Source organism: Meriones unguiculatus, chromosome 3 (assembly GCF_030254825.1).
Source record: "Meriones unguiculatus strain TT.TT164.6M chromosome 3, Bangor_MerUng_6.1, whole genome shotgun sequence".
Classification (NCBI taxonomy): domain Eukaryota; kingdom Metazoa; phylum Chordata; class Mammalia; order Rodentia; family Muridae; genus Meriones; species Meriones unguiculatus.
Genome location: NC_083351.1, coordinates 14,459,570 through 14,474,256, shown reverse-complemented (window position 1 = coordinate 14,474,256; position 14,687 = coordinate 14,459,570). Strand labels below are relative to the sequence as shown.

The 14,687-nt window shown below is 42.9% G+C and overlaps 1 protein-coding gene across 3 annotated transcripts in view; it reads left to right on the top strand.

Annotated features, from left to right (window-relative positions):
* Usp48 (ubiquitin specific peptidase 48) overlaps nucleotides 1–14,687 on the top strand; it is a 67,983-nt gene that overhangs the window by 36,135 nt on the left and 17,161 nt on the right. For 2 of the 3 annotated variants that reach the window (XM_021630809.2, XM_021630807.2), the window contains exons 15-22: nucleotides 795–866; nucleotides 5,123–5,247; nucleotides 5,339–5,461; nucleotides 5,864–5,925; nucleotides 6,996–7,106; nucleotides 9,403–9,533; nucleotides 9,810–9,916; nucleotides 10,980–11,084. In XM_021630809.2, the coding sequence (XP_021486484.1) occupies nucleotides 795–866; nucleotides 5,123–5,247; nucleotides 5,339–5,461; nucleotides 5,864–5,925; nucleotides 6,996–7,106; nucleotides 9,403–9,533; nucleotides 9,810–9,916; nucleotides 10,980–11,084 (836 nt within the window). Of the gene's footprint in view, nucleotides 1–794; nucleotides 867–5,122; nucleotides 5,248–5,338; nucleotides 5,462–5,863; nucleotides 5,926–6,995; nucleotides 7,107–9,402; nucleotides 9,534–9,809; nucleotides 9,917–10,979; nucleotides 11,085–14,687 lie in introns of those variants that run through there. The other variant, XR_009590544.1, reaches the window with a different exon arrangement.

The window sequence follows — 14,687 nt, the reverse complement described above, 5'->3', positions numbered from 1 at the left end:
TAGGTTGTGTTAAAACTGTTTCCTTCCTTAACCTGGAAAGCCCTTGAATAACTAGTTTTGAATGTTCAAGATTTCTTTTGATCAGTTTCCAATGTCTAGAACTACATATAGTGCCCGTACAGACAAGCAAGGATGGGGAGTAAGTCTGTGTCACAGACTTCCTAAACATCACAGGTATTTCATGTGTCATGTAAGGTTTCTGCTCAGCCCCTGTAAGAGAAGGGTGATGAAAATGACAAACGACACGTGGTAAGACTTGACTAATAGGACATGTAAGTTTTCAGATTGAGAAAAGCCATTTTATTGGATAAACTTTATTGTTTTGTTTGAGGCAAGGTTTCACTGTGTCCTGGCTGTCCTCAACATAGCTCAGATCTACCTCCCTCTGTGCCACCCCTACCCCCACCCCCATGCTGGGATTAAAGCTATTAGCTGCCACCATCACCTTTTGTTTGTTTGTTTGTTTGTTTGTTTGAAATACAGTGTTTCACAGAGGCCAGACTGTCCCGTTAAAATCCCGATACTTTTCTTTCATTGTCCCCAGTGCTAGGGTCACAGTGTAGGCCACCACCACAGCAGGCTTATTGCATAACTCTTCAAAATCATTAGCTGCCATCGAGCTTTCCCCCTTTCTTTTAAGGGAAAGGAAATACATCCCTTCTGTGCTCAGCTGTCCAAGACTCAGTTGGCTCTCATTTTCAGAATTGTTTCAAGTTTTCTTTCCTTAAAGTTGTGCTGCTTTGAACTTTGAACTACAACAGCAAGAGAGCTGATTGTCTTTTTCTTTTAATTAGATGAATCAAAGGAAGAAAAAAAAGAAGAGGAGGAGGAATTAAATTTTAATGAAGACATTCTGTGTCCTCATGGTAAGCTGGGAGCTGAAGTCTCCTGTCAGTTTGGTGTCAGCTTGTCATGTTTTCTTCTCTGCTTTCCCTGAGGTTGTAACCATAAAGGTTTGTCTTGGCTCTTAAGATAGGTAGTCCAGGTTGGGGATCAACTCAGAAGTCTTGTGTTTGTACCTCCCCAAGTGCTGGAATTCCAGGTATGTGTCAGAACAGGTTCCTGAGGATTCTTTACTAAATATTTGAGAGCTTATGCTAGCTTTCAGAATGACACTCCTTGATCCAAATGCTTTTTTTTCTTTTCGTTTTTGGTTAGGAAGCTCCTCTTTCCCCCCCACCCCCCCGTCTGTGTTTAGAAGTCAAAGTGGAAGTTAAGTATGCTTGCTGGTTCAGACCTGTTTTCACTGTTGTGAAAACATGAATGGAAGACAAGGGCTCAGCAAACCTGAGTTCGGTGTAGAGCGTAACCCACCCATGTCTGCTCTATTTTGTATCCCCACACTCAGGGCAGAGGACTTACATCTTGTCAACCTTGTGGCTTTGGTTTTATATGTGTGGTTAGAGGGGGCCATTGTCTACAAGGCAGAGGCTAAGAATTAACCATCTCTTACTTAGATTAATGGTGGTGTGTAGTTTTCTGCTCATTTATTTATGAAAAAGGCTTAGTCTTTGTAGTCTAAGCTTACATTGAACTTTGGGACCATCTGTACAGTGTTTACAGAGCTGGATTTCAGCTGTGTGACATGTCTGAAGGGCTTGCAAGGGGTGAGGATGCCGTCTTTCTTTTTCTGAATGTCATGGAACATACCTTTAATCCCAGCACCGCACTAAGAGAAGCAGGCGATCTTTATTAAATGCAGACCATCCTGGTTTTCATAGCAATTTCTAAGCCAGCCAAGGCAGTACTATACATTTGTTAATCAATTCCTTTTTTCTTTTTTCTTTTCTTTTTTTTTTTTTTTTTTGAGAAAACTAATTAACTTAACTCTGGTCAGTTTCAAACTTAAATTAATCCCCCTGCCCTAGCCTTCTTAGTGCTAAGATTCTAAGATTCCGGGTTAGATTTTTTTGAATCCCATGTTAACCTCTGTATACCCATTACCAGGTCTGTGGAGGCAGTTCTGTAGCATAGTAAATATGGTTGGTTGCCCTTTTTTATTTATTTATTTATTTATTTAAAAAACACATGTCTTTGTTGTTGTGTATGTATGTATGGGTGCAGGTGGACCAGAGGCATTGGAGCTCCTGGAGCTGTAGTCAGAGATGGTTAAGCTGACAGGCATGCTGGGAATCAAACTCCAGTCCTCTAAGAACAGTGTGTTCGTAAAAGCTATTTCTTCAGCTCACAGTTACTTCTTCTGGTACAGGGGCATGCTTCTGTGCAAGTATAAGGTCAGAAGGCGTCTTTGTAGAGTCCCTTCTTCAGCCCTCCCATGATTCACAGGGTGGAAGTCAGGTTGGCAGGCATGCATGGCAGGTGTCTTCTCTGCTGAGCCATCTTGTTACTTCTTGACTTTGGCCAATTTCTTATGTTGCATAAATCGCCTTTGTGCGCGCATGCGTGTGTGGCGGTAAATGGGTTCACATATAATGGGAACCAGAGAACAACAAACCACAGGCACCTTCCATCCACCTCCCCCCCCCCCCCCCCGCCTTTTTAAGAGGATCTTGGGGGCTGGACGGATGGCTCTGCAATTAAGAGCACTTGCTTTTGCAGAAAGACCCAGATTTGGTCCCAGCACCAACATGGTTGCTTATGATCATCTGTAATTCCAGTTCAATCTAGAGGACCCAATGGCCTCTTCTGGCCTCCAGGGGCATTAAACACACATGTGGTGTACGTATATACATGCAGGCAAAGCACCCATGCACATAAAAGTCAGTCTTAAAAAGAGTCTACTGGTATGCTAGGCTGTCTTGCTAGCTAGCTCAGGCACATCTATCTGCCTCTGCCTTTGCCTCCACTGTGCTGGGATTACAAGTGTGTGACATCACACCCAGTCTTTGTTTTACATAGGCTCTGGGAATAAAGCTTTGGTCCTCAGACTAATAAGGCAAACGCTTGATCAACTGAGCTATTTTCCTAGCTCCTTTTAAGCTTTAAAATTTTTTGTAGGTGCCAGTTCCTCCTTGTAGTCTTCATACAGAGAGTTTCGGGTCAGTCAAGGCTACTTAATGAGACCTTGTATCAAAAAATAAAAGAAGCAAAAATGATGTTGCTTGACTACTGAAAATAAATATAAATATAGTTGTAAAGTATCCATTTTGGTGGCTGGAGCCCAGTAGGAGAGGGGCTCCCGAAGGCCACGGTCTGTGCTGTCGAGCTAACATAACCCTAACTGCTGGATTACAAGTTAAGTGCTTGGGTAGAATCATCCTTTTTTGTTTCTATTAAGTGGTGGATTTTGTCTGTTTAATGTGTTGCAGGTACTTTGCCTGCATGTGTGCTTGTTCACTACATGGGAGCATCAGGGTCTGCGGAGGCTAGAAGAGGACATTGTATCCTCTGGAATTGGTTACAGGTGGCTGTGAGTTGCCTTGTGGATGGTAGGAGCTAGACCTTGGTCCTCTGCAAGAGCACTCAGGGTGCTTATCCACTGATCTGTCTCCAGCCCATTGAATTATCTTTTTATCGCAACATTTTTCTGTTTGTCCCTGAGTCTGTCTCTGAACAAGAGTCATTGTCTTGTTTCAGATACAGGAGAGGCTGCTTCAGGCTCTGAGGCAGGCACAAGGTTGAAGGCCACGTCGAAGGAGGGCAGGCTGGAGGCTTGCTTGCAGTTGCCTCTTTGCCCCTGCCAGTCCCGCCCTTGAGTATTTGCCCTCTCAGGCTCCAGCTGCCATGGCGTGGCATACTCTATAGACTCCCCACCACACTGGCGCTGCCATAGCGTGGCATACTCTATAGACTCCCCACCACACTGGCTTAAGATAATCTTTCTTTGAGGGTATTCAAAGGACCAGAAGAGCTGAGAAGTAGAAGTAACTCAAGAAGATGACATTTTGTGCTATTAGAATGTATTTGGGATGGCAGGAAGAGACATCGCTGTCCCTTGAGTGCTGTGCTGGCCCTGTATATTCCCCTTTTTACAGTGTGAAAGGTGGCTGTGTTGCTTGTTAGCACATCTCTGGGTACCATGCTATGGAAACAACTTACATGTGGGAGATGTGAATCAGTCAGCCTGGTCCACTCAGGGTTGACCTTGGAATGTCTGAAAAAATAGAAAATAACTAGTCAGGGGATGTCCCTGACAAGCTGGTTTCGGGTGATTTAGCAGTAATCCGAGTAATCTGAGATCACTCTGGTTCTGACCATAGCCCTCTGGGCATTGGAAACAAGGTAGAGTGCTTTGACCAGTATTTTTTGGGTGTGGTGGCCCACACTGGCCCACCTAGCACAGGAGGTTAAAGGGCCATCCTGAGTTACTTACTGTACATACAACCTGCTCCAAGAAAGCCAAGATGAGCTGGAGAGGTAGCTCAGTGGTTAGGAGACTGGTTGTTCTTCCAGAGGACCTGGTGTCTTCTGACCTCCATTACCATCAGACACCTGTGTGTTGCATAGACAGATGGACATACAGGCATCCACACACATAAAATAAAATTTAAAAAATAGGAAGGGGGAAAAAAAAAGGAAAAACCAAAACCAGTTGCAAATGGGGAACAGATTCAGAGCTTGAGTGGCTTAGATTAGTCAGGTCATTGCTTTACTGAGGTGCACAGCCTTGAACGCATTGCTTCATTGCCAAATGCTTTTAGGAGACAAGCAAAGTGTTTGGGGGGGGGATTAGAAATGGGGGGGGGGCTGAAGACAAAATGCTCTTAATCCCTGCAGGGGCTCAGATCCTAGGGTGGAGGGAAGCTCAAAGTATAATGAAATGAATTGTTTAGCATGTGTGGCATCCTGTGTGTGCTCACTCTGGTACTGCAGGTGGAGCCAGTGCCAACAAATGAACCAAAGAGGTTACTGAGCAAAAGGAAAAGAGAAAACCACTTACAGAGTCTCTGTCAGGAGAGGGACTGGGGCCAGTGATGGGGCTCTGGGTAAAAGTGCTTAATTGAACCCACGCTCCTGGGATCCACACTGGTGGAAGGAAAGAACTGACCTCCTGCATGTGATCTGGCCTGCACACACACAGATGCCTTGGCACATACATACACACACACACACACACATACACATGAATAAATATATATTAAAACTTTTAAGAAATAGATGTTGACTTCTTTCATCCTTGTTTTTAAGTAGTTTGGTTTTTTTTCTCTCTCTTTTAATGTAGGGGGGTTAAGCATATCTGAGAATGAAAGAAGGCTCGTTTCCCCGGAGGCTTGGAGCAAGCTGCGGCAGTACTTCCCGAAGGCCCCTGAGTTCCCGAGTTACAGAGAGGGCTGCTCACAGTGCAAGGTGCGCAGCTCCCGATGTCTGTGTGAATGGTGTGCTCCTCCCGGGGCGGTGGGCGTGGGGCAACACAGCTGACTGCTGCCATCTCTTTCAGATATTAGAACGAGAAGGTGAAGAAAATGAAGCCTTGCATAAAATGATTGCAAATGAGCAGAAGACCTCACTTCCAAATTTGTTCCAGGACAAAAACAGACCATGTCTCAGTAACTGGCCAGAGGTATTGTGATTGCCTCAGAGAGGCCTCAGCCGAGGTTATTTCAGATCAGCCCAGACCTCTTCTCATTCTCATTCACTTCATTTCCTAATTGGGAGATACACCAGCTCACTCTTTCCATTTAATTGCACAACTTGAATGGGGGAAACCACCATTATATTTATTAACAATGGGTTTGTGTTGAAAATAGTGTAGTTCACAGAGTGTATGTGGCAGCTCCCATCTGTGACCCCGGCATTGTGGGAGGCTGTAGGAGAATTGTGAGTGATCGTGAGTTTGAGGACAACCTGAGCTACATAGAGTTCCAAGCCACCTTGAACCTGAAAGAGAAAATCACCTTGAAATTTTAAAAAGAGGCTAGCGGGGAGATGAAACTAACACATTGTTTGTGCTTTTTGTTTCCAGGATACAGAGGCTCTCTATATTGTGTCACACTTCTTTTTAGATGAATGGCGGAAATTTGTTAGGTAGGAATTGGAAATTTCTTTATTATGGTCTGACTGGTATTTAAAAACAAACAAACAAACAACTCACGGATTCTCTCACTGGTATATTCTTAGTTACTTTCCCTGACGCACACCTCTTTCTTTTTACCAAGTTACACAACTAAACCCAAATCGTTAATTTAATTAACAATACCCATTTGTGGGCTGGAGAGCTGCCGCGGTGGTTAAGAGCACTGGCTGCTCTTCCAGAGGACCCGGATTCAAGTCCCAGCACCCACATGGCAGCTCACAACTGTCTGTAACCTCAATTCCAAGGGATCTGACACCTTCACACTAATGCACATAAAATAAAATTAAAAAATATAAACATATTCATTTGTGTGTGTCTGTAGTTAAACAGTGTTTTAAAGCCAAGTGTAGTGGTGCATGCTTTCAATCTCAGCAGTCAGGAGACAGAGGCAGGTGGATCTCTTGAGTTCAAGGACAAGCCATACACAGAGACCCTGTTTGAAAAACACAGACACACAGATAAAATGTTGTGGATTGTGGAGATAGATGACTCAGTGGGTAGAAGCACATGTGGCCTGAGGCTCTGGATCTGCAGAACCCATGCTAATGGAGAGAACCAGCTTGCTAGTTGACTAGTTCATATAGGTGGGCCCTGGCCAGAGTTGAAAATGGTGAAGACTCCTGATGTCAGCCTTAAGCTCTCACATGCATGTGATATGTGCCATTACACACATGTGCCTACATATGTGAATGTGCATAAATATACTCAAACATACACATACAAGTTCACCCTCAGGCAAACACAAGTAAACAGTTTTTCAAATTAAAGTCTATTTTGGTGCAAATGAATCCTAGCACTTGGGAGACAGGCAGACGGATCTGTGTGATTTTGAGGCCAGCCTATCTTGTCTACATAGACAGTTCCAGGCCAGCCAAAGTTACACAGTGAGACCCTGTCTCAAAAACTTAACACCAAAATAAATTAATAAATGAAATAGGTAGGTGGCTGGGAGACAGATAGATAAAAATGAAGATCTCTTCATGCAATAGTGAGTTGTATTTATTCCATTTTGTTTGAATAGAAAGCCTGCAAGGTCTACTCCTGTGTCATCAATTGGGAACTCGGCCCTTCTGTGTCCACATGGAGGACTCATGTTTACATTTCCTTCCCTCACCAAAGAAGACTCAAAACTGTGAGTTTCTTCTCTTCGTGTGGCTGTCTATCCCCAGCGATCAAGTGTGATTAGGGGAATTTTTTTTGTCTCCCATGAAAGGCCGTTAGGAATGCGTTGAACTATCTCACTGTATTCTTTCTAGATAACAACTTATGACCATGAACACTTGTTTTTAAAAAGAGATGGGGTGCCTGCTTCCTCAGACAGAATAAGCCACCCAGGGAAATTTGTCCTTCATGTCCTTTCTGCTCCCACTGTCAACCAGTTGCCTGGACTTTTTTTTTTTTTTTTTTTTTTTTTGTTGGTGGCTAGTGGGCTGTCTCTAGGGCAACTTTATTACCAGTTAATTGGTCAGGGTAGTCTTGGTTATATTAGGTTCGTGCAAAAGGAATTGCAGTTTCAGCCTATGTAGGCCCAAATATCTTTATTAATCAAAATAGGAATTATTACAAACAACACTTTTACAAATGAGAAATAACTTTATTCCTGTAGTTTAAAACTCTGTGCTTCAGGATTTAACAGACTCTTGGAAAGCATTTTCTGCATCCTGCTGCTAGTGGAAGTGTTTTCTCTGCGATAAAAGTCAAGATACTTGAAGGAGTGGTAGTCATTTGGCAAGAAGCCAGTCAAAGGTGTCGAATGAGGTGAAGCTTCATAGCCCTGTCCCTCAGCTTACGTGATTAGACATTATCATGGAGAGCTGGGCCCTTGACTGATCCTGGCTGTGCTGTTGGAGGTTTTGGTGCATCTCATCGATTTGCTGAGTGTTTCTCAGGGGTAAGGGTTTTGTGGCTACTCAGAGGCTGCAGTGGATCAGACCAGCAGCAGATACCAAATAGACCAGACTTTTTGGTGCAGGCGTGGCTTTAGAGTATCTCAGGCCAGCCGCTGTGCTGGCTGTTACAGATTGTCATGTACAGCCCACGTTTCTTTGCCCGTCAATTAGATTGAGAAATGATTCTTTGTTGCATAAACTAAGATAGGGCAGTAGTTCAAAATCACATATACACCTACCTCATGAGGCACCCAGTCGCCCAGCCTTTTTACCTTTCCAAATTGCTTCAAGCAGAACAATGCCAGTTTCATTGGCAGCTTTTGACTACTCATAAGAGGGTCAGCCTCAGTGGTGGCTCTCAGGGAGTCATTGGAAACCTCCGATGGCCAGCTACTGTTCTTCTCATCTTCAGGGCTCTCATCTCCTTTGCAAAACCTTTTGATCTTCCACTGAACTGTACGTTCTTAACAGTTTCTGGAGCAAATGTTGTGTTTATTGCGAGTTGTTTTTACTGCTTTACAACTCATAAAAAGAAGATTGCTTGAATTTGGGTTTTGTATGACATCATTTTCATAGTATAAAATTGATCACAACTAATAAGTCATTAGCAAGAAACAAAGTGAGAAACGTACATTCAAATGGTGTATGACATTACCACATTAATTAAGAATGTTTCTCAGAACGTGGCAATTTCAGCAATGCAAAAACTGCAGTTGCTTTTGCACGCACTTAATAGTTGTCTTTTCTAGAGCTATCTACCTTTAGAGAGAATATAAGGAGGCTGGCCCACTGTAGCACTTAATAAGTAAATATAAGAAATTGGAAAAGCCTCTGGGATAAAGATGCACTATATGTAGTTATATTTTAATGTTTTTAGGTCATTTAAACAAACTCAGTGTAAATATATTTATTTCCTTTTAGACTTCCCAGTCCTTCCATTACTGTGTTGCCATTGTGACTGTTAGATATTTAGAAATAGTATGTCTAAGATCTGGGGAGATAGCTGAGTCACTAGAGAGTTTGTGTAGCATACTCCAGGATATGAGATGATACCCACTGCCTCATCTTCCAGTCATGGTGGTGCATAGCTACAATCCCAGCAATCAGTCAACTCAAGTACAGTGGAGGGCCCAAAGTACTTAGCTTCTTTCTTTTTATTGCCATTTTATTTTCCTCTACCAACTTGAGAATTTGAGTCATCTGTCCCAGAAAGTCATCGTTTTAAAAGGTGCTCACTGAAATGTAGGCAGGTTCTGGGCCAACCTCAACCACATGTTGAGACCTTGGCTTAAAACCCAAGTCAGAATTAACGTGCGCACAGTTGAATGTATTGCGCTTTTAAATTGTATAGCATATCTAATGTGTTTTCTATAAACGACGTTATTGTGTGTATATCCTGCTGCTCTGGTTTCATATTTGATGAATCATTCCCCTTAAATTGTTGGTGTTGATTTTGTTGCAGGATGTTTACTCTGTCGATCTCCACGTGTCTTAAGGCATGTTGTTTGTTGTTTGTTGTTTTTTGTTTTTTTTGCACAGTATAGCTCTCATATGGCCCAGCGAATGGCAAATGATTCAAAAGCTTTTTGTTGTGGATAAAGTAATTAAAATCACAAGAATTGAAGTGGGAGACGTAAACCCTTCTGAAACACAGTATATTTCTGAGCCTAGTAAGTTTTCATACTGCTTTTGGTTTCTTTCATTGAAAGTCAGCTGACTGTTTAACGGGGAAGAAAAGAGTCCTTCAGTACTGCTTTTCTGCTTAATGTTAAAGATGCTTCTGGCAGGCCTGTGAGCCGCCATCATCTGACCGCTTAGTTACGGATAGTGCACAGATTTCCTCATCATTTGCATGCAGCCTCACACATCAGTCACTGAGTACACTGTGGAGGTGATACAGGTCTTTGCAGTGATTCTTTAGTTGCTTCTGCTCTACTGTTTTATAGATCTTTGTCCAGACTGTAGAGAAGGCCTGTTGTGCCAGCAGCAGAGGGACCTACGAGAATATACCCAAGCCACCATCTATGTCCACAAAGTTGTGGACAACAAAAAGGTACCAATTCTTCTTGTGACCATGGCTAGAAGAGGTAGGCTATCAAATCTGACCAATAAGAGTTGAGCTTGGGCAGTAGAAAAAGAACAGGAGAATTTCTAGGGTTGTGTGGCTTCTGGTTTATAAAATTGCCCTGCCTATTGCATGTAGACTTGGTGGGAACATAGGATGGAGAAAGCCAGGCTGGACCTCAGCACTGATCTGAAGGTTGCGTGAAATGAGAAGGTGGGAATTCAGAGTGACCTTTCTATTGTTATATATTTGGCTTTGGGAGTTAACTTTGTTCTCTGAACCTCTTTTGGTTAGATTCCAGGGTTTGGAGAATTAAAGGCAGTTTTTATTTTTTGATGCTAGTTACTAAATACATTGTTTTAGAATGCTGCCTTCCAAATTTATGCATTACGGGTGTAGAATTCTACTTAAGATTAAAATAAAGGCCTTTATTTCTAAATTTGCTAAGGAAAGGAACATAACATAAGCATGTCCCCAGTATTTGACCTTTTGACCTTCCCCCTTTTGACATTTAACTGGCTCAACTAGTAGAGGCAGCTCCTCCAGCCATAGTTGATTACTCTGAGTTTAATAGCATTTTCCACAGTGTTATGCAGAAGAACATATCCTCTGTCTGTTTCTCAGCACTGTGTCAGAGGAGTTATAACTTGTAACTACAGCTCCAGGGGGTTTAATGTTTCTGGCATCTGAGCTCATGTGTGCATGCATTCCCACACATAGATACAGAATTAAAAATAAAATAGAACTAAGCTGGACGTAGTGGTTGCATCCCTTTAATCCCAGCAGAGGTAGGTGAATCCCTATGAGTTCAAGGACAGTTTGATCTACATGGAGTTCCAGGACAGTGAGAGCTACAATAGTCAAATTGTAACCCCTCCCTCCAAAAAAAAAAAAAGTAAGTAAATAAATAAGCCACTTGGTTAGATAGACTGCAAAGAAGTGGTCCTGATTCCTGATCCACTCATGTCTCTAGGTTCCAAGCCCCTTGCCCTCTTACCGCATGCTCTCCTAGGGACTGACTTAACCTTTCTCGTGCTCCTTGTGCCTTCAGGTGATGAAGGACTCAGCTCCAGAGTTGAATGTGAGTAGTTCTGAGACAGAAGAAGACAAGGAAGAAGCTAAGCCAGATGGAGAGAAAGATCCAGACTTTAATCAAGTATGTACTGAAGCTCTTTCCTTTCTTATGCCTTCTTCTACATCAGACACCTGGTGTCTTTCATCCCTGGTTGGGATAATGTTCTGGGTCCTCTCTCTACTTGTTCTGTTCTGTGGGTTTTTTTTCTTTTGTTTTTGTTTTTAGGTTTTGTAGCATGCTGCAGCTGCTTTCTATCCTCCCCCTTAAAAAAATAAAAATAAACTACATAGCCTCTAAAGTTAATTTCTTCTATGAAAGAAGATTGTGTGTGGTGGCACAACACAAACTTTAAAGCTCTTCAGGAGAAGTGGCAAGTGGCTGTCAGTCTATGAGTCTGAGGCGAGTCTAGTCTACTTAGAGAGCTCCAGGATGGCCTGGTCTGCATAGTGAGACCCTGTCTACAAACAGACAAACGAAAAGTGCTTATGTCTAAGACCAGTGAGGAAGCTGACGCAGGATTGCCTACCCATGAGTTTGAGGCCACCTTGGGCCAGAGTGGGGCTGTCTAGAGAAAATAAGAAAAGAAAGGGAGCCTGGTATGAAAAGAATGGTGGTACAAACACAGTCCTGCTCTCCCGAACTGGAGGCAGGAGAATTAAAAGTTTGACACCATCCTAGACTACTTGGTAGAATGCTACTACTCTTACAGAAGACCTGGGTTTGGTTCCCAGCTCTCACATCAGGCAGCTTAAAATTGCCTGGATGGGATCTGCCCAGGTGCTAATGGCCCAGTGGGTGAAGGTGCCAGCCAGACCTGATGACCTAAGTTCATTTTCTGGGACTCCTGTAGAGGAGAGCACTGACTTGTGCGAGTTGTCTTCTGACCTACAAACACGCATGCCTGCACCAAGTCAACTAAGTGTGATTAAGGTGAAGGTTTGTGATAATTACTTGTATGTTTGGGCATGGGTATGTACACCTGAGTTTATGGCCCTCAGAAGCTATAGAAGCTGTGGATGCCCCTTTTGGGAGCCGTCCAGGTCCCTGGAAACTGAGATTGGACCGCTGCAAGCATTACTCATCCTTAACCGCGGATCTAGCTCACCAGCTATTTTAAATATTCAGATATATCTATTTAAATATAAAAATAATAGAATTTTTGAAGGCAAGATCTATCCTTTTAAGTTAGAAAAGAGTACTAAAACAAGACACGCATATCTTGGTATGTTGCTTAATCGTGGGATTCTAAGTTATGAAAATATTAGCCCTGATTTCCCCCATTATGAAAAAACTAGAAGTCTTTTCTTTTTGGCTTTTCAATACACTTTTTCTGTATTGCCCTATCTGACCTGTAACTCACTCTGTAGACCAGGCTGGTCTCGTACTTAGAGAGTCATCTGCCTCAGTCTCCCAAGCACTGGGATTAATGATATATACCACCACCCAGCCTACAAATTGCAAGTTATAATAACTGGAGTGAGATGAACTGATGTGTTATTAGTCTTTCATTTCATGATTAGAAACCATAATCAAGTTTCTAAGATGGACTGTTTATGGGGCTGGAGAAGATGGTTCCGTGGTTAAGAGCACTGCATCTTGCAGAGGGTCTGAGTTTGAAACCTAGTATATCCAGCTGATCTCTGACCTCCAAGGGTGCTTGCACACACATGCACACACACAAAAATCTTTCAAAAAGATAAGATATGGTGGTGTATGTCTATAATCTAAGTCCTCTGGAGGCTGAGGCAAGAAGATTCTGAGTATGAGTTTGGGGCCAGCCCTGGCTGTAAGTACTAAGACTGTCTCAACAAAAACTAAGGAATGGTTTCTGTTTCCTCTACTTCTGTAGAAAAACTTATCCTAGGAAGTATAGGAATGCACTTAATAGATGGATATGTGGGTGGCTATAGCTGCTTGGAAAACAGATAGTCCACTGTGCTCCTTGCGTATTCATATTCACTTTATACATTTATTTTAAGGCTTAAGAAAAAAGGCGTGTGTGTGCACATGCACGCAGAGTCCAGAAGACAGCATTGAATCCGTGGAACTGGGATTTATGGGTGGTTGTGAGCCTCTTGGTATTATGCTGGGAACAAGATTTGGTTCCTCTGGAAGAGCAGTAAGTGCTCTTAACCCTGGAGTTGTTTCTTCAGCTGCCACACCACCTCATCTCCAACCCTGTTCCTTCCACCACCCTTCCTTTTCGCTTTTTGAAACAGGTTTCACCATGTAGCCCTGGCTGGACTGGGCCCAAATTCACTGAGATGCCTCTATCTGCCTCTGCCCCATCCATCTCCTCCTGCTCCTGTGTCTTAATAGCTGGAATATCTTTACCCCAAGATTTGGTAGTCAAATTATGGTTAGCTTCTTCTGAGTGTCCCCTGCTTCGTCCAATGCAGAGCACAGTTTCTGAACATGTTGGTCTGTCAGTAAATACACAGTGATATTGCTACTGTTTTGGTTTGTTGTTGTTGTTGTGTGGTGTGTGTGTGTGTGTTTGTATCTTTAGCTGGCAGCCAGCTGTGGTGGCCTGCACCTTTTCAAGAGGCAGATGCAAGTGGATCTCTGAGTTCAAGGCCAGCCTGGTCTACAAAGTGAGTTCGAAAACAGCATTGTTACACGAGGCCGTCTTGAAAAAAAAAAAAAAAACAGGAAAAAAAACCAGTCCTAAGCCTTAATTTCCTCAAGGTATATGTTGGTTGTAGTTGCCCAGCTAGTATGGAAAGATCAGTGTTTGTTATCCATGACTTGTTGCAATCCTACCAAAAAAAAAATCTTAAAAAATAACAACAAAACCCATGAAGGAACAAAACCAGTTTTATGTCCTGCCCCTGGACAGTGGGCGGGCAGATTCAGTGTTCTGTGGTGATGCAGGGCTTTCTAACCAAGGCGCCCTGTTGTTGCCCTGTTCAGATCTGTTTGGGCCTGCTGTCTGTCGCTTGACATGATGGAGTCAAGTTTTCCCTGTTGTCTTCCTTTTTCCTTTTTGAGACACAGGCATGCTAGCCCTGCATGCGCCTTATAACCCAGGTTGGCCTTGATCGCATAATCTTGTTTGACTTCCAGAGTGCTGGGCTTGCTGGTGTTGACTCTGCCTGCCTATAGTGTGGCCTCTCTAGGAGTCTGCAGATGTGTTTGTCATCAGCCTCTTTCCAGCACTGCTTCTCTGCCCAAGAGTTGTTTAGCAAATTCTACATTTTCGTGTGATTCAAACTTTGAAAGGCTGACTATTTCTCTAAATATCCAGTGTTATTCACTGTGGTCATGACCACAGCAGTGTTTTCAGGTGGGTGTGGGATTCCTGTCCTCAGTTGTGGATGGCAACAGATTTCACGTATACAAATACGATGCAGAATGTTGGAGAACATTGCTTTTTACGCCATAATTATTTTGTACATGTTATAATTTTCCTCTGTCTCCCTTGTCCATGTTTGGATATTGTAATATTCTAGGATGTTTTAAATACTTTTGGTTAAGGGCAGGGCGGGGCTCTTAATTCTAACCCTCCGTTTAGAGTATAGTAACTAGTTAGTCCCCAGAGATACCTAGTGTCCTCCTCTCCCCCCTTTTTTTGTCTCAGAATATGGGTAGCTTGATGCACTTTGGTAAATGCACGCCATAAAGCAAGGCATTAGTGCTCCTTAATGGAGTTGAGCAAATCCTCTTCTCTTCTCTCTAAGCCAG